The following is a 24,136-nucleotide window of genomic DNA, read 5'->3' as shown; positions in this document are numbered from 1 at the left end:
CAGTCCTGGAGCAAGGAAAAAAAGCTTCAAACCCACTGACTCTGTTGCTTAAAGGTTTAGGCACAGATGCTGCTCACTTCCAGGGTTCCAAGTCCCACCATTCCTCATCTCTTTTCCAGCTCAGCTACTGTCCTTCAGAGCTGGTTATCAGAAGGAAGCAGAGGCTTATGTAAAACGAGGCTGGAGCTTTGAGCTTTCCTCTTCTTCAGCTGAAGTTTGATCAGTGCCTGTGTCTGCCCTGCTGTGCAGAGGACACCTGCATGCAGGGCCACCAGGGGAGAAGACCTTGCACAGCCTGAGCCGTGCGTCATCCCAAGCTTACACAGCTGGACGGACACAGACAGCCCCTGTCAAAATCCTTTGCTTATAAAACAAAGGCAAGTGTGCCTTGTGGTCAACAATTTAAACTGTATAAAACAGTGGCATTGCCCAGATGAGGACACTGCTAAAAGGCATCACAGCACTGCTGCTGGACTGTGGTCACCAAATCTGCCCCGTGTAGCAGCCCCAGGGGCCTGGTGTTACACTGCCTGGTTCTTCAAATAGCATCAGATTGAGCGACCGTAAAACACATGGTCACTTGTAGAACCAGGCAGCTATGGCTCCCTCCTTTCTCCATCTTTGGATTTGGGACATAAGAAAAAACCCTACCTATGTGACAAAAGGCTCCAAAGTGTTTCCCTGCAGTTATGTCTTGGTAGCAGAGTAAAGACACTGCACAACGGGTGTTGAGGAGGTCTCAGAGACGTCTACAGAGAAACAAGTGGGGGATACAGAGGAGAGAGAGGACAGCTGTTCCCATTCAAAAATTAACAAAGTTAAACTCTGACACAGCAGTTTAAAAACCAGAAAAAGGCAGTTTGTTCACAGACAGGGTAGCTGAGCTTGGAAATTCCTTGCTGCAGATGTGGTTGTTAGAAGATTAAATTGCTGCAAAAAGTGCCTAGACAAATTTCTGGAAGAAAAATCATTGAGGGGTAATAAATATAAAGATATCACACTTCTCTTGGAAGCTGTTATCCATATGAAATACTGGAGGCTGGGAAAGCTGAATACTGCATGCTTGCCCTGCATTCATACTTTTCTCTTAACATCTGCTCTTGGACACTACCTAAGCTAGGTGAGTCATTGATCTGACCCAGACATGTTGTTTATCTCTTTTGTAACGGTTCTGACATGTCAAAAAGCATCTTTTTCATCCCTCATACATCCCATCCAATTTCCAAGCTTCAGTGCAGAAAGATAAGCCCACATCTCTTTCCCTAGGGCCCTTCCAAAATCTTTTCTGGGTAAGTTACTCATGCTTGCTTTTCCTCCAAAACCCACCTCACCTCCAGCCAGAGCTCTCTGATCACAAACTCAAACCATAGTACAGTGGCCTTTAATCCCAGCAGTAAGCAGAGATATGGCCAGAGCTGACCACCTGTGAGCAAAGCCAGCCAGCACTTGCACCTGCAGACCCCTCATGTCCTCAAGTACCTTTGTTACACAGCTGCTATTGAGGGACTCTTCTCATCCACATGTAATGCTAAAAATTATTCCGGATCCAGTCATGCCTTGGAAAACTGCAAGTCTAACTAGGACAGCTAAACTTGAACCTGCTTTATTCATTCCTCCTGCCTATCATTAGTATTAATATCCACTTGTCAAGTTGATCTTCATGTACAAGCCCTGTACAGCCTTGCTTCAGTGCAGGGCCAAAAGAATAAAAAATGCATCACAACTCAGCATCTTTTTTGTCAAGATTTGGTACTTTCCTTTAATAGCAGGGACCATCCTCCTCACTCCCCAGAGAAGAGTAATGAAAACCCATGGCAGCCAGCAAGGTTCTTCCAAGAAAGTAACCCAAATAATCCCTGAGCCTGGTGGCAGAGCTGAGTGATGCAAAATGACTGCCAAGGTGTCGCCCTCAAGGCAAGAAAAACCCAACAGACATTTAACCATCTTACTGCCATTAAGCTCAATAACGTGAATATCCATCTGTGCAAGTTTTACCACAGGTATCCAGCTTTGACCACAGCCTGCAACCTCAGCTCCAGCTGTCAGCAGCCTGCAAGAAGCAGGCACCAGAAGTGACATCTCACTGATCAGATTAAGTTAGGGGAGGGAAGTTGGAGAGTTTTCATGCTGGTATCTCATCTGGTTGGATGTGAGATGAGATTTATCATTAGGAATAGCAGCAAGATAGCAGGGCTTGGCATGTAATTCATATGATTGCCAGGGAGGTAGGACTGGCTGATGGAGGAACACAGCCAGAAATACTAAACGCATTACCTCAAGTCTAGGAGCAAATTCCCAAGACCTTCCTTCTCTAGGCTGGACTGAGAAAGCACCAGACAATGTTCTTGCCCGCAGATGAGTTATTATTCATCCCCTACTCATCCTGTTTTCCCTGCCTGCCATAACCCCCATGGAAATGCCTCAGGAACAGTGTGTACCACCTTCTGGCTTAGGTGTTAGGGGGAGAGGAGGGTTCTGCATGGTCTCTGCCCTTAGACAGGATTGATTCCGTAAGGGACACAATGCCACTGCTTGGCAACATTTCAAGCCTTTCATAACTGATGATGATTTAAGACACTTGTGACATCACCTCTCTGTGTGCTGGATTGGGGCTGGATTCTGGGAGTGGGCTGTGCTTGATTTTCCCCTTTCCCTCAAATATAACAGTAGATATGACTGGACATAGTGTCTGCAGAAAAAGCAGTGTGGTGCCATGACCTCTGGGTGCTTGCCGGGCACCAGCTGCCCTGGGTAGCCAAACCAAACTGTATCACACCTTCAGGCAGCAGTGCCCACGTGGTTTTGCTCTCTGGAAGGAAATACTACAAGAGTTTACTCTGCTGTTGTAGAGCCACTACTAACACTCCCTAAACCCAGTGCTTCTCCTTTGAACCCTTAATCTACAGTCACCAAATATTAAATGGTTTTAATGCTGCATATACATTGAATTGTGTGTTCATCATTGAAAGAAAGGAAGAGGATAAAGTGGAAGATAAGATACAGGCAGCCTTCCAACCATGAGCAACAAAGGAGTGCTCAGGTAGAGCCGTCTTTACATAATCATTTAGATTTAGATGAGGTTGGAGCCTGCTTGTGACAACCTTGATTTAAAACTCAGCATTTGCCAGGACACAGTGTTGGAGCTGCCCCTTGAGTGCCTCAGTACACAGAGTCCAAAATAACCCAGCAGTGACTCAGCTGCATGTGTTGACAAATGGGGATCTGCTTCCTCATCAAACACAACACAAGCCAACAAATCAAGGCTGGGATGTCCCACACACACATGGTCTTTCCTTCATGGAGGAGACATGGCCAGAATTCAGGACAGCCAGGATCAAGGAGCCACTGGGAAGATGCTGCTGTCTCCAGGCTTGCTGTCTTGAAGCTCCAACTCCCACTCCCTGCAGACCTGCCCCAGACCAAAACCCAGATGTGGCTGCTGCTGCACTGCAGCTCGTTGAGCACTGAGGATTTGAGCATGGTATCAGCACGGTGTGAGCACCTTGGGTGTGCACAGGGGGAGCTGGATGATGCAAAAAGACTGCCAAGGTGCCACCCTCAAGGCAAACCCAACAGACGTTTAACCATCTTACTGCCATTAAGCTCAATAACGTGAATGTCTGTCTGTGTAAGCTTTGCCGCAGGTATCCAGCCTTGACCACAGCCTGCAACCTCAGCTGCACTTCTTCATCCAAGAAAGCAGGCAGTGGAGCTTTTGGCATAGGCAGCACAGTCCTGGGAGAAGGTTCCCCTGGTAGCCAAGAGCTTGAGGAGGGGTCCCTGTGCACGCACTGCACGTAGCTGCTGTCGCCGAGCTGTTCCCATGGGACACCTGGACTGAAGTTCCTTTTCTCCATGCAGTGTCTCTGGCACCAACAGTGCTGCTACCAGATGCTTTTGGAAACAGCAAATGAAGGGGCAATACTGCTTTGTACAGCTATTCACTATCAACTAACCTGTATAGAGTTCCTGCCTTTCTTAGCCTCTGTTCAATGATCTCCTCTCCCTGTATTTGTAAATTGCCATTTCCTCTGCATTTTGCTTTTTAGCAGCATAAAATAGTTGGGCTTCACCTCCCTGAGCATGGTAAACCGAATGACTCAGAAACCTGCAATCTGCTTCAAAACAAAGCATTTAAAATAAAAGATATAAGGAGTAATGGAGCTCCTCGGCTCAGGAGCAGAAATGCTAGAGGGTTACTTATTACTCACAAACCTTCTAACATTCCTTCAGCTTTTTTTAACCCCTGCAAACCCGGGGCAAGGCAGGCTGCAAGTAAGAGCTGATGTGTCATTTCAGATATGCTTCCACTCCAGTGTGCAAACCCTGGAGCTGGGAAATGGAAGACTCTGGTGCCAGCACCGATGATGTGGAAGGGGGAGCCAAGCTCTCGCTCCACGGCCTCCAAAGTGCTCTTATTTCTGCTGGTTAAACAGATGCCAGCTTCTGAGGGGATTATGTGTCATAGAGCCTGTTGGCTGTGACAACTAATTATCTCCCACAACAGTTTGGCCTTGAGATTTTCAGCTCAAAGGGCACACCAGCAGTGCTGCCATCCAGCACCATGTGTAGCAATTTGTCCCCACTTGGGTGTCCCTGTTCCCAAAGAGGTGGCACCCCCGAGGTGCACTGTCATCCCCCAGCTCAGGCTCACCCCAGCAGGTCCTTCCAAACAGCATGGGCAGGGAGCACCAGCACTCAGAGATGCTTCCAGCAGGAATCCAGGAGAACAAGCAGCAGCAAAAATCAGCTCAGCATCCAAACAGCAGCCCAGCCAATCCTCCCATTCCCACAGCTGGGTGTAAGTATGGCAGCCATGCCATGGCACACTCCTCTAGCTGAGCTTCACAGGCTGCACACACCAACAGGGTCCAGCTCAGCTGCAGCCAAGTGCAGGGAAAAAAATATCTGCCACAGCCTGAGTCTTTCTAGGGAAGAGCAGCCAAAGATTTAAACAGTTTTGGAATGCAGCCTCTAAACCAGCGCGGAAAATGTTTTATAACTTCATATAAATTTGTGGCTGACCCCCATCGAGACTCCTAGGAACAGATGAAAAGCAGACCCAGATAATTGAAAGAATTTAAGTCATTGAGAAGCACACAGAGTGCTGGAAAAGACTAGAGATGAGGAAAGAGATAAAGAGAGGCGTTAAGAGAAAAGGCAAAGGGTGTATTGGCAAGCAGGTATTGGAGCTGGGGTGCCCAGCAGCCAGGCTGGAGACATTGGTGTGGGAGTGACATCAAGGCTCTGGACTTGCAGAGTTCAGCTCCCCTGCAGCCAGAAAAGGTTGAGTACTGGGGTACTGAGTATTCTTCTACCAAGAACTAGTTAACCTCTGGGAAGCAGGTGCCAGAGGGTGTCCAGCTGAGGTTCCTATGGAGATATCCCAGCTGGAACCACAAACTGGATGTTGCCAGGTAGGAGAGGACAGATGGGATGGATCCTGCTTGGCTCTCTCCTCTCTCTATAACTATCATCCTGCCCTCTGGAGAGGTTGGCAGGCTGCACCAGCTTCCCCAAACTCTTGGTCCCCCAGAGAACTTGGGTAGAGCCAGACACAAGGCTGCATCACAAGGGAAGGGAGGCAAGGCTTTCCAAGCCTCAGAGCCAGGTTGAATGCAGGATCAAATCAAATCTGGAGCTAACTTGCTGTCAGACAGCCAAGGGGAATACTGTGTGGAAGAGCCATGGACTGGGCATGCTGTAGAGAGAGTGAGAATGCCCTGAAATCCCAGCACACAGCCCAGGGTTTAGATGATGCTGCCACTCACCAGCAAATCATCACTGGTTGGAAGCAACAATTACAGTAACGAGCTTCTCCATCACTGCACTGCTGAAGACCTGAGTCCTTTGGCCAGTTTGCAGTAAATTTCTTCATTTGCTGCACTCTCAGCATAAAAAGACGATCTCAAAAGCTAGAGTAATTAATGGGGAACGTTAAACTGAAGAGAGTTGGGTCATCAGAAAATGCAGAAAATGGAGGAAGTGATAAAGGACTTCAGGGTACTGCCAAGAACTGCAAATCCACCCTCTTACATCTCAACCTTTTAATATCACCTTGAAATACTCTGTTCCTGAGGACAGAGGAGAGCCTGAGTCTCTGAATACCAGCACTGCAGAGCTGCCTCGGTCTGCAGGGCCCTGTGAAGAGATGCAGCTGTCTCTTAAATAACAGGAGTTGACACCAGTTGTGAATAGATGAGTGATCGTGGCTTCAGCCGTCACAGCCGAGGATCTGATTTCAAATGAAGCCCCATTCATCCACCCAGTGCCCATCACAGGGTTATTAAAGGAGCATCTGTCACAAAACCACAATGCCTTTAAATGCTTGAAAAAGGGCACAACAAAAATAAGCCTGCTTAGCTTATATACTCTTCTCTGGGTGATGGGATTCTTGGAATTGTTTAGCAAAAATAAATAATTCATTTGATGGGCAGGGAAAATATGTGATACGAGCAGGATGGGGTTTGTATTTGACCTTAGAGTAGAGTTTGGCTGTTGTTCCAAGCTTGTGGGGTAGGCATGAGAGACAGTGGCAGGGAGTTTTGTTGGGTAGCAGAGTACACAGCCCCAGCTCACTAGGTGTCCTTCTCCAGAGCCCTGCTCAGTGCACTCCCTCCAGGACACAAATGGAAAGCCATTCCTGGTTTGGATACAGCAGGGGTATCACCTCCAGCAGCACATCAGGGCCAAGTTCAGGCCAAATGGGATGTGCTATGGAAAGGCAAATGAGGGGGGTTGGTTTGGTTACTCATCAGGACTAAATGCATGTTCTGTGTTTTTAAAAAATTGCATTTAGCTAAACTGAAAGTCAAGTGTAGATGTCATGGCTGTCTTGAGTGAATGGTTCCAGCTCATACCATCTCACACTCACCAGCAAACTCTCACCTGAGACAGCAAAGTCTTTTACTTCTCTGCAACTGTGCAGCTCCTCTTACTACTTTTTATTGTCTGCCTGTTGCATTGGGCAAAACTGCCATCTTCTGGTACCTGAATAGGTACCTGCCACCAGCAGGTCACCTCTGTCCCACTGCCTCTCTGGATGACATCCAGGCACAGGGATCAAAGGAAAAGATCACTGTTCATGCGCAGACATGCTCCATTATATCCGCAATATATTGAAAGCATCTCAGAGCATTAGATTTATGCTCCTAGGGCTAGAGGTGGACATTTATGCCCTGTAATGCACATCAAACCTCTTTTAAGAGAAACTGTGCCTGCATGCACAGGCTTAATGGTGGTGAGAAAGACTGTGCTGTGTGATGCAGGTCTGTGTTTATAATTCATATTAAATGGTAATCCAATTTCCTCTTTTCTTTTTAACTTCTTTTAAAATTGTCTTGAATGTGGATAGAGAACTGGATTGTGGTCATATGTGCAGAGATCTTGGATTCCTCTACACAAACATCTTCTGCCAAAAGACAGGACTTCCTACCCCAGGTTTCAGCCTAGGGAGGCATTGCTTGTGTTCATAGATTTTAAGCCTAAAGCAGAATAAAGTTACATGTTTTAAACTGTCCAAGAGTTTTAGAAAGCTAAATCTCCTCTCTCTTCCCCCAAAGCCCCAATTTGTACTCCTAGATTATCACCATTTAGGTGGCATCCTGGATTCTTTCCAAGAGCTGCATCTCCTGCAGCCCCAGCCCTATGCTGGATTTCAGACTGAAGCAGTGACTCACCTGTGGAGATTCATCTGCCTTCATTTGAGCTGACTGAAAGCAAAGCATGCCATGTCCCTCCCTCGCTGCCCAGCGCAGGGAGAGGCATGTCCAAAGGGGACTCGACCGTGTGTTCTGGAGCAAGACCTTTATGCTCCAACCTCTTATCTGAATAAACCCTTGCAGAAGAAGGTGTGTGTACAGGATCCAGCACAATGGACTGATTTGGACCCTTGTTCCTCATGGAATAAAAATAGCAAGTTAATATTAAAACTGTGTATTTTCACAGATTGCAGGCAGGACCCACAACACACCATGCTTAATTTCCTGCTTTCAGTTCCCTATCAGATTTTATGCTTGGCTTACTGAGGTTTGTTTTTCCCCAGAATAGGTTTTTTTTTTTTTTTCCTTTAGCTACAATACATTCAGCCATGAAAAATGAGATTGAAAGATTAATAGGAAGCTGAAGGAGTCATCTGAGATTTACAAAGATTAATGTGTGTCTTATTCTTAGCTGTTTTCTTTTTCTTTTCCCTTCTCTTAGCTACCTAGACAGCTTAGATCGAATTGGAGCTGCAGACTACCAGCCCACCGAGCAGGACATCCTCCGAACCAGGGTCAAAACAACTGGCATTGTAGAAACCCATTTCACATTCAAAAACCTCCACTTCAGGTCAGTCTAACACTGTACAGTAAATTTTCAGAACAATTATTTATCACAGGGTTGCCCCATATTTCCTAAAGGAGAAGTTGTTAAATTGCGTGGGCAGCTCCCACTGCAGAAGACACAGCATTTTGGAGGGTCAACAATATGAAAAGTTTTGCAATCTTGTCTTCAAAGTCACTGCCTGTAAGATAGAAGCTCATGGCAGCTTCTTCTAACCCAAAAAAAACACCTCTTTGTTGGAATGTATAAAACAAGATTGACCCCCAAATCTGATGAACCCTCATAAATGTAAATATATTTGGCTAGATCTTTTCTCTTCAGTGGGTCAGTGACATGTAGTTTAACACAATACCTTGACCCTCATGATGCCATCCAGCAGAGAGAAGAGGGCACAAAGACCGAAAACCTGACGCAAACAGTATTTAGAGCATATAAAAGTCAAGAGTATGTGGTCTCCACCTCCACAGACCCTTTGGGACCCAGCAGGCTGCTCAGGCTCTCCCACAAATCCCCACATCCTTGTCTGTAGCTGCTCCTCCTGGTCCTCCTCAGCTGGAGGCTCTGGAGGAGAACACCAAGCTAGCAGTGAAAGACCCACTGCCTTGTGTTTGGAGCCTCCCAGGCCCGTGTGGTCAGGGAATGCCAAGAATGCTGAGGTTCCCTGGTAACTAGGGAGGAGTGGGTGGTGATGGTCCTCCCCTGTGCTGCAGGCTCTTCGATGTTGGGGGCCAGCGGTCAGAACGCAAGAAGTGGATTCACTGCTTCGAGGACGTCACAGCGATCATCTTCTGTGTCGCGCTGAGTGGCTACGACCAGGTGCTCCATGAAGACGAAACCACGGTGAGTCTAACTGGGTCTTGGAGGCCCCAACATCTCTTTTTGGGATACTGCATAGCCAGCAACTCCTCAGAGATCGCCAAATGCTGCCTGGGGTGCTGCAGTAATAATGTGCCTTAGCGCGTCATTCCCCCTTGACTCTGAAATCCTGGGGAGATCTCTCCTCCTTCACATTCTTTGATATGAAGTCTGCATTCCCAGGTAATGCTTCCTTACACTGGTAAAGGCGCAGTGGTTTGCTTCTCCTTTCTAGCCAGCCTGTGTTTTCAAAATGCATTACAGGACCCTATAACCAGCAAGAGGATACAGCTGGGTGGGCTTTAAAACAGGGAAGTAGTCAGGCTGTGGTGCAGAGGTGCAGTACAGCACTGTACCCAGGATTATAACCTATTTCTTCAGGCTACAGAAATTTGTTTTCCTTAGTGAGAATGGAAATGTTTGAGTCCTCAGGTAATTTGCTCTAGGAGAGGTTTTATGACTTCCCACTGTGACATTAGGCTCAAAATACCATCTGGAAATAAAGCTGGTGAGGACCTTTGTGCTCCCTGGTATTAAAGTGCAATTAATACACGTGAATTGAATACGCAAAAAAGGATGCAGTAAGACTCATTACTGTATTCTGACCATTCATTCAGCATGATGGGGATGCATGTTTTTGGGACTAATGGCAACTGCTATGAGCACCCAGTTGCGTTTGTCTAATGAAAAGGAATTGGAAGCCATACTCAGACTCAGTAATGGTTTCATTGGTGCCCAATCTGCAGCAGCAGCATGGAGTGCTCACTCCTGCCAGCTCTGTCTCTGACATTCTTTATTCTCCTGCTGGTAAAGATGTCAGGCTTGCAGAAAGCTGTGGATGAGGATGGAATCGAGGGAAAGATTGCTGTTAGGTGATGCTTGTCTTGTCCCAAAAAGACTAGGGGAACTGTGGTTTCTGGCCTCTGAGGCAGGTTTTTCAGCTCAAGCAAACTCTTTGATGAAATCACCTGGTAGTTTGAATCATACTGATGCCAGAATTCTGGGTGATATTAACATTACCAGTCACAGGACTGGTAACAGTGTGAAGCCATGCCAAGGAGAAGTTTAAGCTGGAAGTAAGAAAAAAGCTTCTTCACCCAGAGTGTGATCAGCTACTGGAACAGGCTCACCAGGGAAGGGGTCACAGCACCAAGCCTGACAGACTTCAAGGAGCATTTGACAATGTTCTCAGGCACTTGGTGTGACTCTTGAGGTTGTTCTGTGCAGGACCAGGAGTTGGATTGGATGGATAGTCCTTGTGATTCTGTGATCATGACTGTGTCTCCCTCCAGACTGACTGAGATCCTCTACATCCTGTCATGTCCACTTATTTATAATCCCTAGTTGTCTCCTCCCTCTGCCCCTGGCCCTGATACATTCAAGGATGCTCAGCCCTGTAGAGTTTACTGGGAAGGAACCAAAATCTCCTGACATGATTTGAAAAATCCAGCCATTAGCTCAACATTATAGAGCTCTGCAGCTGGGCTGCAAAATCAGCCAGGAGACACAGAAGAACACAGAGGGACAGGGCAGGTCCAGGGGGCAAGGAACAAAGCTGTGATATGAGTAGAGAGCAAGGTGCTCTGTAGGTATAACTTGGATTACGACACCCAAATTGTGAAGGCAAAGGCAGCTTTTAATACAGGTCACCTTTGGGTGCCCATCTATGCAAGTCAGAGCCTGTGATTCAAAGCCATGGAGCACAAAATGGAATGGCCTGAATGCTAATGCCATTTTTTAAATGTCAGCCTTAACTCTGCTCCTCTGAACTGGAGGTTAGAGCATCTCTCCTGGGGAGAGCCCTGCCAGTGATTGTCCCTCACCCAGCACCACCCCGGAGCCAGCTCAGCCTCCCCCCTGAAGTGCTGCGCTGCAGAAGCTGGGATCTAGCATCTCCAACTTTCCCTTTGCAGCAGGAGAGCAGCCTGGTGCAGCTCTGGCACAGCACTGACATTTGCTTGCTATTTCAGTCCCTGCTCACAACACATTTCGGGGGATGCTGAGCAACAGGAGGGCAGAGGCAGCTGCTGCTCATTTACACATTCGGCGTAAACGGGGAAAGGATTCAGTATCACCACCACCACGGCGGCAGGACGCCCCTGCCTAACCCAAATAAACAGCCCTGGGCAGGGCCAGTGCACTCAGGAAAAAACAATGGTGTTGGATCTTGCCCACCCTGTTATATCCCCATCACAAAGGGCAGGTGGAAAACGTGGCACCCACAGACCCTGATGCCTCCCAGGTGAGCCCCCAAGCATTTGGCCACTTCCTTGGTAATGTGGTGCCTCTCCAAAAACCCAGCAGTAAAACAGCATCCCCTCAGACAGCTGATTTGCTATCTGCATCCGTCACATCTGCTGGCTTTAATGACGTCAATCAGCTTTTATTGCTTCTCACTTGGAAAACACAAAGAGGAGGCAGCTGAGAAAGTGAGCTGGATGCTGCTCCTCCAGCTTCATTTTTTAGAGATACTTACTGCAGTCCAGGCACTTGCAGCTGCGTTGGGGCACTGAAGGTTTGGGAACTGTACAGGTGTTTCCATGAGTATGAAAGGACTTGCAGAGAGCTTTCATTGCTGGCATGGAGCCATGAGAAGGAAAGAGCTCGACTGCATATCAGGGTCCAATAAAACCCTTCCAAAGCTGGGTGCTTTTCCTCCTGCGGTCAGCACCCTGTTGTTAACAAGCACAGGATTTCACAGGTGCTTTTTGCGCTTCTCTTAAGTCAAGCTACGCTTCAGGTGGAGAAAACTGCAGTTCAGATGCAGTCAGCATCACATGGACCAGGCTCACCTTGGTAATCTCCAGGTGGGACAAATGTAGGGTCAGCTTGTCTCACTGAAAAAACCTCACAAACAGGTTTATTGTGAATCCTTTCCAAAAAGCTGGTTAAATCCTTTCCAAAGGCTGGGTGAAACACTCTGACCTGTCCCTGCCCTTAAAATTCAAACACAGCTCTATACTTGTAAAGTTGTTTTGTGGGTTATTGTGCTCTTTGTTTTAAAAGACTGAGCGCCCATCCTCTTGCAGCAGCTAAAACAAGACCGTTGTGTTTGAAGCTGTCCCTGCTTCTTAAGACCAGTCAGTCTTTTATAAGAGATGTATTTTCTCTCTAATTCCCTGTAACAAAGAGCCACACAGCAGGAGTTGAGGAAAGCAAGTACTTCCCTATGTCCAGATCAGAAAGACATAAAGAAAATAAAGACAACTTTCTGCATGTGTCATGTTTAGGCCGGCAAAGTTTCTGTTTTCACAGAAACTCCCAGTACTGCTGAATCCAGCTTCTCCCATTGCTTCCAACACCTTATGCTGCTGTTGGCAGATCTAAACTGTGTCCCTGTGTGCCCAGCTCCCAGGGGAGAGGAACAAGGCATGAGAGAGATTCAAGCAATACTTTCATCAGTCCCATTGCTGCCAGCCACAGCCCCAGTCAGAGCTCATGTGGCAAAATGGTACCCTCGGCCCAGCCCATCCAAAGCACAAGGCAGTGCCCTCGAGGTATTACACCTGCCTATGCCTTTACCAAGTCCTTCACAAGGAGCAGCCAGGCTCTCTGCCATAACTGTACACAGTTGGAACATCCTGCTTTCATTGGCAGAAGACCTCCCTGGATTATGTCTTTGCATAACAAAGCTGTTTTCTCTCATTTGTGACTTACCTTTTGTTTCATAAGCTGAGGTTACAGAAGGAAAAGCCTCAGCTCTGTAATCTGGGAAGAGAGAGTGGCAGTCATATCATTCAGTAAAACTAGAGAAAGATGATTCACAAAAGTACATTTTCATTGTTCTTTCTAAATAGAATTCCTAATGGATTTTTTTTAAAAAAACAGCAATGGCATGGGACCTGCCATGAGAACTGAGACTACTCTCTGTTTTTTACCTTGCAAATTCAAAGGAGTCATGGCAAGAGAGGGAGATGTTGATGGTGCACATTGCTGCCTCTGAAGCTAAGATATTTAGGTCAGCCAAGACATGCAAGTACTGTTTGTGTCCCTGTTGCTGAGGATGGGATGGGTGGAAGGCTCTGTGCTGGTAACCCTTGGTGTGCATTACTGTTGGCCTGTTGGTTTGTATTGCACTGCATGACCTGGTTAGCGTGCTCTCTCTGCTGTCATTGGGCAAGGAAAATGGAATTGCAGTGCTCAGAAATTGCCTTAGGAGTGACAAAGCAAGCCAAAGTGGCTTGGACATCTTAGGAAATAAAAGCAGGAGGGGGAGTATGGAGTTGCTGTGCTTAGGATAACCATCAGTGTCCTTATAGTTCGCGTGACAGCTAGCACTTAATCACCAAGGAAAACAGAAAATATTGAATCAACTGGGTGTTGCAGAAAACACCAAGTCTCCTCCCAGGCTCTAAAAAAAAAGATGGTTTTTATGAGTGTGTTTCTGCCTGGACAGCGTCTTGACCGCAGCATCCTTTGTCCCTCATGCTGAGTGAAAAGCTGTTTGTTCTTCACATCAGTGACAGGAACACAGCTGTGCAATGACATCTGAACTCAAATATGAGCAATTCTCTCTCTTGTCTTGTGCAGGAAAAGTTAACTGGACTTTGAATATGCAGGGGCGAGTGGTTACCCCTCTATAGCATGGTTGTTGGTGCTGCTTTTCTTCTTGGGGTACAAAATACTTGTCAGTATAAGGATTTAAAACACCAATTTTGAAATAGGAAGTGACATTAAGAAATTAACATCCAAAGAGCTCTTCCCTTAATGATAAACCCAACATAAGGTGAGATAAAGCAGCATGATGGGTCCAAAAGCGGGTGAAATAATTTATGGCATTTCTTCTAAAAGTATGAGGAGCATAACCTTTAGTGCCTCCTAGCAGAATAGGCACATCTGCCCCATCACGGTAGAAAGGGGCCCCAGGCAAGTTCTGTGGGACTAAACTGGTCTTCCACTGTGGATTTACTGAGAGGAGGGGAATTATTTGAGAGATTTAAGTTCTCACTCCACGTTTAGCAGCAGTCTGTCCTTTTACATATGGTGGTACCCAGACACTGCTTCCTCATCCTTGCCTCTACACCTGGGTCTGCCTGAGCTGTTGGAGGGCTCCTACAAACACCTATTGAACTAGTAAGGGTTGGGAAGGGAAAGGAAAGGGACATAGTGAGGATTCCTGACGCTAGCCAGCACCCGGACAGCTTGTGTCCATGTGTGGGCTCCCAGAAGTCCTCCTGGGATGCAACATTTCCCATATGGCATACAGGTATGACAACAGAAGCATCTGTGCCTGCTCACCAGAATATTGCTCTGCACCTTTGCCACACACAGAAAGCAATTTATGACTTTTGAATAATGTAATCTTCTGGCTTTGGAATAATGTCATCTTCTCTTTGGTGATGGGGAAGGAAAAGGTGGATTTTAAGACCAAAATATTTTCCAGATAAATAAGGATGAGTGGGCAGAGTAATTCATTATGTTTACTTGTCTGACTGGCAAAGCTGAAGGAGAGATCAGAAAGCCAGGTCAGACAGCCTTAGGAAGCTTTGAACCTTGTTTCTCGAGTCTGAAAAGAACAGAGGTCATTTAGTGTAACCCTCATGTTGTAATGGGATGTATTGGTTTGTGCTGTGTGTATGTGATTCCGTGATTCTATATTCTGGTTACTACTGAACACTAGGAGTTGCTATTTCTTGGAAAAACGGTCTCATCCCCTAACATTCATTAATGGAAATTGATCAGACTGGATAAGAGAAGTAGGAGGACTTCTGTAGGTTCCTTACATACTCCTACAACTGTAGAACAATTGGCTTCACTAACCATGAAGCCCAGCTCAGAAGTCCTCAGCTTCTGTTTCTTAGACAAACCCGATGCCACCTGTGGTGGTCGCCGTGCCATGAAGAGCAGTCTCACTCCTCTGCTCTCCACCAGGGCTGTGCAGTGTGGCAGGTGTGGCACGAGGCTGCCCAGATGGCTGATGGCTGCTGCAGATGAGCTGTGGGTTTAGCCCACAAGCAGTATTCACGTGTTTCTCCGTGTTTTTAGTTTAAATCAGCAAGGATGATAAAAATGTAATTTAAAATGTTCTGGGAGGGACCCTGCTTAAAAAAAATGGTTAATTGTATTTGCTTTCTGTTCCCTGATCACTTCATTCTCTCCTCTGGAAGGCTGTGGGTATCCAAGAATCTCCTGCATAAAATCTTTGTACACCAGGTTTCTATGTGGTTACAATTTTGGCACCACAAGTAGCAAAAAGGAGCATTGCTCCAGGGTACCAGCCAATACCAAATGGGTTAGCAAAAAAAAACAGCCCACAGGCACAGGATGATCCAGATAAGCAACGTGTTGCAGCTGAGACCCAGTGAGCAAATGCACTTTTACATTCTTACGTGATCGCATCGTCCCCATGTGTCGATACAAATGGTGGGGAAATAAATGTGTGGTCATCCAAGACAGGGCACAGCAAATCACACGTGTCCTGCTTCACTCTGGGCTTGATCAGATGTTTCTTTCATCCACAGAGCCTCTTCTTTCTACATAAAACATTCAGTAGACACTAAAGCATATCATTGACAAGGAATGTGTTAATCAGTGAAGTGCTGGCCTCAACTTTATGCCAGCACAGGTGTGAAATGGAGTGGGAGAGGGGTGAAGACCCCTGGCTGACTCGTGTACCACTCCACATTCCCAAATCCAGGGCTGGGGGCAACAGGACATGCTGCACCCACCCCAAAAACCTCTCCAGTCACAAGCCCATGCAGCCCCGTTCTCTCCATTGTGTCTGTGGTGATGGCTGTACCAGTTTCTTACTTTTTCACTGGCGGGTTTGGGGAGTGCTGTTCTAAGGAGATCCCGCTGGGAAAAGCCGAGGAGCCGGTCTGGTCTGTACCATGCTTTGCCTTTGATAACCCCCCTGACTCTTGGGTGTGCTTCGTCCTCACCGCGCCTGCTCTCTGCGCTGCCCGGCTCCCGGCTGAGAGACGGCCACGCGACCGGCGTGCGCGCTCCGGCGTCGGCCTCGGCGCCAAACGTCGCCAGCCTCGGCACCTCCACAGCCTTGCCTCGGCCGACTGACCTTATCTAGCCAAACAAAGGCCAAAAAATGAGCATTTGAGAGATCAACTAAATTTGGCAGGTATGAAGCTTCTCTTGAACCGAGAAAAAAAAAAAAAAAGAAAAAAAAAAAAGAAAAAACGAATTGAGAGTTGAAAGCAGCAGGGAACATGACACTTGGTTGACTTTGCCGTGAGCTCTTTCCACCACCATAAACCCATGTGGCGGACCTTGCAACTCTCTAACTGGTCTGGTTTTTCAATTCCTCTTATGTCTCTCCTTTTCTGTGTCCTTTTTTTGCATGAGCTATAACCAAAAAGCTGACTTCTCACTGTGTGTACATATGGATATATGGCTCTTCTGCTAATCTTCTTCTAGTGGCATGAGCTAACACCAGCAGTAGCTGCCTGACTTCTAGTCTGGTTGTTCTTAGATGTTCTCTGTTATGTTTTTCCTTTTTATACTATTTTCTCTTCCTTTTTCACTTTTTTCCTCTCTGCGAGACACTTTCTGTTGAGCCATCTTCCAAGAGAACTAAAATGAAAAAGTTTAAAAATTAAAAGCCCAACAACAGACAACACTAAACAAAATAACAAAACCAGGCAAAGGTCACGGCAAGGTCATTTCCAAAATTATGTCACCTTGATGTCTGCTTCCAACTCTAGATTAATTCAAGGATCTACCAGTCCTTGGTTAATGTATCCAACCAGTTGTGTGCCGCACACATTCGAGAAAGTGGAAAAAACATTTTAGAAAAATTATTGAAAATGTTTTAGAAAATCTGCATGAGCTACACCGACACAAAAATCTGATCAAAGGGCAAAAATAATTCTCCATCCATGCATGGTGCATGATGATTTCTATGAGCTGGGATCCTGTAAATTAATGTTATGTAAAATCAAACAGCTCTGTATTGTTAAATGCCCTTAAGTTACTAATTGTCTGTCAAATGTAATAGGGACTGCATCTGTGTATGTATATGTTCAGCTGTATGTATACATAAATTTATTATGTATATTGTAGATTTTCTTTTTTGTTGTTTTCCTCCTTAATTTAGTTGTTTTAGATTTCCCTACATGTTGAGTGTCTTTGGGTCGCTGGCTTTGGCCTGATGTGATCTTTCCTTTTTATTGCAGAACCGCATGCACGAATCTCTGAAGCTTTTTGACAGCATCTGCAACAACAAATGGTTCACAGATACATCTATCATCCTGTTTCTAAACAAGAAGGACATATTTGAGGAGAAAATTAAGAAATCACCACTGAGTATCTGCTTTCCTGAGTACACAGGTAATGAGAAATGTGGCTGTACAGGAGTGCTTAGCAAAGGGGCCACAGAGCTCTCCCCTGCCAGGCTGATGCTGTAGTGTGTCACAGGCAGCAAGGCTAAAGATGCAGATCTAGAGCTCCCATTGACTTCATTACAGGTTTTGTTTCAATAAGTGCCAAAGGATCACCCCCACCATGGTCCACTTAAAGCAGTCACATGTCTTGACCCAAGTTCTTTGCTGGCAAAGGGCCACCACCACTGGTTCAGGTGTCTGATCTCCATCTCACCACTGGGTTTGATGCCAAGCCAGCACCTGCAGGTGTGGGGCCACTGTGCACCCCCCAAACCCATGTGCACTGGTTGCCTGTGTCACACAGGATCATGGACCTTCTTGCAGGTCTCTCAGAAAGGTGCAGTGAGTGTAATGGGTGACTGGTCTCCAGGAGACCAGCACTCGGGGTTTGTTAGGCTGTCCTCAGCTGGAGTACAGCTTTGTTCTTTCATACCCAACCATCCTCCCTTATGGCCACAAGAAGAATCCCTCTGCAAAAAGGGATTCCCTCTGCAAAAGTTTCTGGCCACTTTTCCACTTCCAGGCACTGTGAGGCTATAGAATCATCATGATCCTGGAAAAATTCATGTCCAAGCTGGATGGAGCTCTCAGCAACCTGACCTGGTTGAAGATGTCCCTGCTCACTGCAGGGGGGTTAGATTAGATGGCCTTTAAAGATCCCTTCCAACCCAAACCATTGTATGATTCCATGATCAGCCCTCCAGTATGCAGACAGCAGGTCACTCAGCTTGGCTAATTCAGCTCAAGCAATACATTATCATCACATTAGTTAAAAAGTCCCCTGTTTTTCTCTCGGGTTTGCCAACCTCAGGTATCTGGACATGAAAACACTTCCAGTTAAATGCAGGTAGAAAACAAGGTGTTTCATATTCTGATCTTCCCACACCTCTTAACCCATAGTGCAGGCAGAGGAGAGCCACAGTGAGCCCTGAGCTTGGCTGGGGAGAAGGAGGCCTTGGTGATGTGTGGAGTTGAGAGCAGGAGCTCTGGGATGGGCAGTGAGCAAGAAGCCCCCACTCCTGCTGCCTTGGCATCTGACCCGCTAATGATGGGAATACATCAGCCATGCAAAGGCTGCAGCTGCACCCCGCTGCTTCCCTCTGCATCTCTCCAGCTTCCACAAACCCTCATTACCATTCTGAGATGGCACAAAAATAAACTTTTATCGTCATGAATTATTTAAACTCACCGGAGACATCCAGACGAATCAAGCCGACAGACAGAGAAGCCAATCTCTTTGTCAGGAAACACAGTTGTGAACCAGGAGCACCAGGAGTGTCACAGTTCTGGGCAGGCCAACAAATTATTAACCAGAGCTTCTTATCTCTGAGCACTTGATTTTTCACTGTGAGTAGACAAAAGTGATCCCTCATTGCTGCTTTGGGCTGAATGATCTGTGGCCATGGAGCTGAATAACTCCAGCTGAATTCAGAACATCTGCAGGCTTCCTCTCCAGAGAAGATTTTGGTGTTTGTCACAACCAGCACATTTCAGGCATCTAGTCATCTGCTTGGTCCAGACAGAACCAACATATTCCCAACATATTTGTCTGAAAAGATCTAATAATGGAAATTTCAGTCTTTACAGCTGAGCTCACAATAATGCCTATCCCCAATTTTCCTGGTTGCAAATTAGATTGCTGCTTTTGGATGGCTTGTAGAGCAGCTCATCACCATCTTCTTTATAGCAGTGTTTCTGTATACTGGATGGTTTCTGTCAGGTCCTCTTCCCTTTTCTCAGTGAAGCAAACCTTTACCTCTCACTCCTTCCTGATCACAGCTTGTGCACCTGGTTTTATAGATCTTCACTGTTGTCTCCCAGAAACCTCAGTCTGAAATAACATTCTTACAGAACCCCTGATGTCAGAGAGACTAGAACAAGAAGGAATGTGATTTTAGATACTCCTTCCCAAGCTATCCCAGCCCAAGAGGGAAGTTCAGTGGAGGAGGCAGACATTCATACACATGGAGCTGAGCTCCCGGCTGATTAATCAGAAGAAAACAAAGCTTCTGTCTGGAGCACTGCAGCTGCAAGGGAACCAAACCAATCTATCCCAAGTCTCAAGGGAACCCAAAGGGGCTCTAAATTCCTTCAAGATGCTTTTCTGTAAGCTGGGAGTTTTCACAATGTCAGAGACCCTCAACAGATCTCCTGTCTCTCTTGTGCCATCAGAGAGGGCAGGAAGTCTGACTGCTGAAAGTCCTTTTACTGATCCAACAGGGATCTAAGGTAAGGAGTTTTCTCACCCCCAGGTGCTCAGCAATGCTGTTCCGAGCTAGCTGTGCTAACAGTCAGCCCAGGCTTTGGACCCAAGCACACACTTCAGGCTGCTTGCCCCTGCTTTGCTGGCCACAGCTCACAGGATGAAACCCTCGTGGCCTCATGAAAAAGCAACATTATTAGAATGTTGCCCTGGAGTTAAAAAGAATTATTTGATAAAAGCCTATAAACTGAACAAGCAGACTTTCAACATCACAAGTAGGTTCCACAAAATGCTTTTAATGAAATGAAATTTCTGATGTCCATTAGTTCTCCTGACAGGGAATTATTAGAAGACTGCATCCACAAATTTGCCTGCTGTTTGCTGGAGCGCTGTTTCCATCCCCTTAATTCACTCATGCTTTTAACTAATCCACAATACTTAGTAAAGCAGCAGCAGAATCCACAGCTTGATTTAAACCAAGCTGGCATTAGTGATTCCCTGCTCTTGTAGACAGAATCAAGCATCTAAATCCTCATGTCTTTGAACAACCAACTTCCTGTTCATGAAATACCCTCCTGGTTGTGCTCAGCATGTGGAACTGATTCTTTACATAGCTCTTCATGCAAGAATCTGCTCCCAGAAAAAACTTTGCTTCTCTTACTTCATGCTTATTCTCAAGTCCCATGGTCTTCATGAACTTGTGTCTTCAACTAGCAGTGCATGTGTGTGCAAGTGGGATTTCCCAGAGCAGCTTCCACCACAGTGCATCTCCAGCCTCAGTAAGCTTCTCTCTAGCAAATAACAGCACTTCCCATCAGTAAAGCATTGTGGAGAGAAAGGGACCCAAAAGCAGTAGCAGTGTTACTTTGTGGAGCCTTTCAGGGTTCAGGCAGAGCCTGGCAGTACTGGGAGCTGCACTCCAGGCCAGCCAGAGTCTTCATCAGCCTTTAGGAGGTGCCCAAGTGGAGCCATGTGTGTGTGAGCAGGGTCAGAACTGGCCAGAGGAGAAAGGATCTACTCATTTGCATTACTCCTTCTAAGCTTTTTTTAACACTAAATTTGAGGGTTAATGAGGTTTGGCACAGATATCTCTATATATCAAAACAAGAAACTCCTCACAGTGTGATTTTAGTCATGGCTGTAGCAGAGAGTACTGCAATCCAAACTCCTTTTTTTTAAAAAAGGGACGTTCTGTATCAGTCTTTTTGTTGAGTTTTGGGATTTGGGGTTTTTTGAGAAAAACCCATTTTGCACTGTAACAGAGGCTGGATCTTTTCATGTCCCTTTCTCTTACTGATTTAGGGAAAGGAGGACATAGCTACCAATACTGCCCTCAATTCATGTTAACTCTTCCATCAAAAACTGAAGCTTTAATGAAAAAAAATCTAAAAAAGGAAAAAAGCTAAGCCTTTTTCCTAGGTCAAGCACTTACTGCATTTCTGGCAGGTTTCTTCTCTTTTTTTGTCACCATGATGTGGAATTTCTTCCATCATAGCCTGTTTAACACTCAGCTCCCTCATCCATTTCATCCCTATAGACTATAAACAGCAACTCAGAATAAAAATACAGCTGAGCTGACAGTCAGGGAGCATCTCCTGCCTGGCAGCAATCCTGGCTGCTAACACATCCTGAGATGCAGAGAGGGCACCTGGGCTGCACAAGCTCCCCACAGCAGGATGGGGATCCCACGTCATGGGGCTGCTTTAACCCGCTGTTTCTCCTTTGCTCTCGGCTGTCCCGCAGGCCCCAACGCTTTCACGGAGGCGGTGGCCTACATCCAGACTCAGTACGAGAGCAAGAACAAGTCTGCCAACAAGGAGATCTACACTCACATCACCTGCGCCACCGACACCAACAACATCCAGTTCGTCTTCGACGCCGTCACGGACGTCATCATCGCCAACAACCTGCGCGGCTGTGGACTCTACTGAGCTCCTCCTCTCCTGGAATGTCCTCCGCTCCCGCGGACAGGTCCTCCCTTTCCTTGTTTATTCCTCCTCAGAAGATGACAAGGAAGAAATACATAATTCCCTCCTCCCGTCCCAGAAAACTCTGCAGCAAGTTCTGCTTTCCCCAGACCCATTTATTTTGGTTCATTCCCTTGCTGCCCCGTTCTGCTCCTCCGTTCCAATTCACAGTGTTGTGCAGGGAGCTAACGCATTTCCCACGAAGTGCATTTCAACTGCCAAAAGACAAAAATACTTCAGTTTGAAAGAGAGAAAAAAATCAAAGCCTTAAAATACTGGTCAGGAACAGTGTAGTTTGGAACCAAAACTTTTTTTTCTGCCTTGAAAATTAAGGGATATTGTTAATTCTTCTGGTTATTTGCCTTTTTTTCAATGCTATTCCTTTGGGAAGTGCTAAATACAACCTGATCATTTTGAAGGTCCCTTACAGCTCCAGTTCTGACCCAAAGCTGGAGGGTTTGGTGTTGAATGCAGCCACCATAGCTTGGATTTGTACATTCTCCTTTTTTCCAAACAGCTATTTGAACAAGTAAAACAGCCATATCAAGTCCTGCTGGTGTCTGAGTAACAGGGACACAGTAACAAAGCCTACTAAGCCTTGCCTAAAATCATTCATTACTGGTAGCAGTTTTACCTCAAGTTTTTCAAAATTAATGATAAAATTTACCTAGTGGTTGCTGTAATCCATTTCTGAGGCACTTCTGTGGAGGCCATGGAGGCGCTGGGCTGGGACCTCTGGAGTGTAGGCAGTGAAGATGCCCCAGGAATGGTGTCCTGACAGGGACCCCCCACTCAGTGGCATCCTGACAAGGAATCCAGCCTGGGGACCTTTCCCACAGCACCTCCCATCCTTAGTCATTCAGCAGAGGTGATGCTCCTGCACACGGCATCACTTTCCAAACTTCAGCTTTGAAATGCTGGGGTGCATGAAAAATATTTAGCCCTGGCTTCTTGTAGGCAGAGTCTGACCTTCAGGTGCCTGAGATGGGGAAAGGTGCTTTGGAAAACCTCCCTGTGCTTGGGTGGCAGCAAAGTGTGCAAGAGCCTCGTGCCCCTTGGGCATCTAAACCCCTCGAGAAGCCAAGCCCAGTGCCCTAAGCCTCCTTGGCTGAGCACAAGCCAGTGGCTTTCCTGTGTCACCTCCTGCCTGAGCATCCCAGAGAGACAGCTCCAGGGTTGGTGTATCCAGTCAGGGCATCTCTTTACCAGTATCTATACTGAGATGGATGGTTAACACTGGCAAGGGAGCTGATTTGAGTCAAGTGATGGAGTTGGAAGGAAAAGTGCAAGGAAAGGAAGAAGGAAGGGCAGGGAAGAGGAGTGGGAAAGGCAAGGGTAGCACCCAGCACAGCAAAACTGGGGGCTCAGAGAGGACAGATGCAGGTAGGCTGGGGTACGTGTGGCCACCACCAAGAAGTCTGGATGCTGCTGAGTCAAAGGCAGAAGGGAATGTGAGAGGTGGGGTATTACCTCTGTGTACATGGAGGGACTCGTTAGAGTCTACTCCAAAAACTTGTTTGTTGTCTGGGTGAGACAATCACCTCTGAGGTCCCACTGGGGGCCAGTGGGCAGTGTTGATCCCTGCCCCTTCTCTGCCTCTTAGAAGTCCATTATCTTGGGAATCATGAATCTTTGCAGGCTGGCCAGAAGTTCAACTGTCCTCTCTTGGGAGCCTTATCTAGGAGTGGCTTTCAGGTCTCAGGAGGTCTCTCCAGGGCTGTAGTTGAGAGGGACAATATCCCTTTTCACTGTGCCCATTTAGGAGAGGTGGTGTGAGAGCAGCCCAGAGCAGCACAGCCCAAAGGGGAGGAGCCAGGTGAGCCTCAGTGTGCAGGAGGCAGTGACAGAAACACATACGGTGCCACAGGAGGGAGAGGTCAGTGGGAGAGGCTTAGGGAACGTTTTGGGAGAGAAGCTGCAGAAGGGAGATGAGGTAGATTAAGACAGCAGGGAGGATGGGAAGACAAGGGCACCTGAGAGCCAGAGGAGGGTCTCCATCAGAGGCTCTGCCAGGACAGTGTTTGTGGGACATTTGTGACAAATCCCCAGCCAGGGATGTGAACACTCTGAGGCAAGCAGGAAAGGTGTGCAGAGGGAAACAATGTCACCCATCCAACCAGCTACAGCCCAGCATGGCTGGTAACTGCCAGTAACCCCTAGAGAGAATTAAATGATGCATTTACTATTGTACAGCAAGGACCTGCTGCTGCTCTGCTGGGCACTAACAGCAATAACACATCTCCCTGCCTCCCCTGCTCTGGCACAAGCAAGTACACACCTTTCTCTTCACCACCTCAGCCTTAAAATGCCTGCAATGACATCAGCTCCTGAAAAGAGCTGGCCAGCAAAGCCAGGAGCTCCTCACTGCTCCTCATGCCACAGCCCACCCACACATCTGTCTGAGCCCCAGCAGTAACCCCCAGCATCCACGCAGGTGTTCTGTCAAACCC

The 24,136-nt window shown here is 46.8% G+C and overlaps 1 protein-coding gene across 2 annotated transcripts in view; it reads left to right on the top strand.

Moving 5' to 3' along the window:
* Positions 1-24,136, top strand: part of GNAO1 (G protein subunit alpha o1) — a 140,401-nt gene that overhangs the window by 107,875 nt on the left and 8,390 nt on the right. Inside the window, exons 5-8 of one of the 2 annotated variants that reach the window (XM_066327797.1) lie at positions 8,203-8,331; positions 9,036-9,165; positions 17,310-17,463; positions 21,463-22,737. In XM_066327797.1, coding sequence (XP_066183894.1) covers positions 8,203-8,331; positions 9,036-9,165; positions 17,310-17,463; positions 21,463-21,650 — 601 coding nt within the window. In that variant the 3' untranslated portion in view covers positions 21,651-22,737. Of the gene's footprint in view, positions 1-8,202; positions 8,332-9,035; positions 9,166-17,309; positions 17,464-21,462; positions 22,738-24,136 lie in introns of those variants that run through there. The other variant, XM_066327796.1, reaches the window with a different exon arrangement.

This window comes from Sylvia atricapilla, chromosome 12, assembly GCF_009819655.1.
Source record: "Sylvia atricapilla isolate bSylAtr1 chromosome 12, bSylAtr1.pri, whole genome shotgun sequence".
Classification (NCBI taxonomy): domain Eukaryota; kingdom Metazoa; phylum Chordata; class Aves; order Passeriformes; family Sylviidae; genus Sylvia; species Sylvia atricapilla.
Note: the sequence above shows the minus strand (reverse complement) of the source record. Positions and strands in the feature narration are given on the sequence as shown.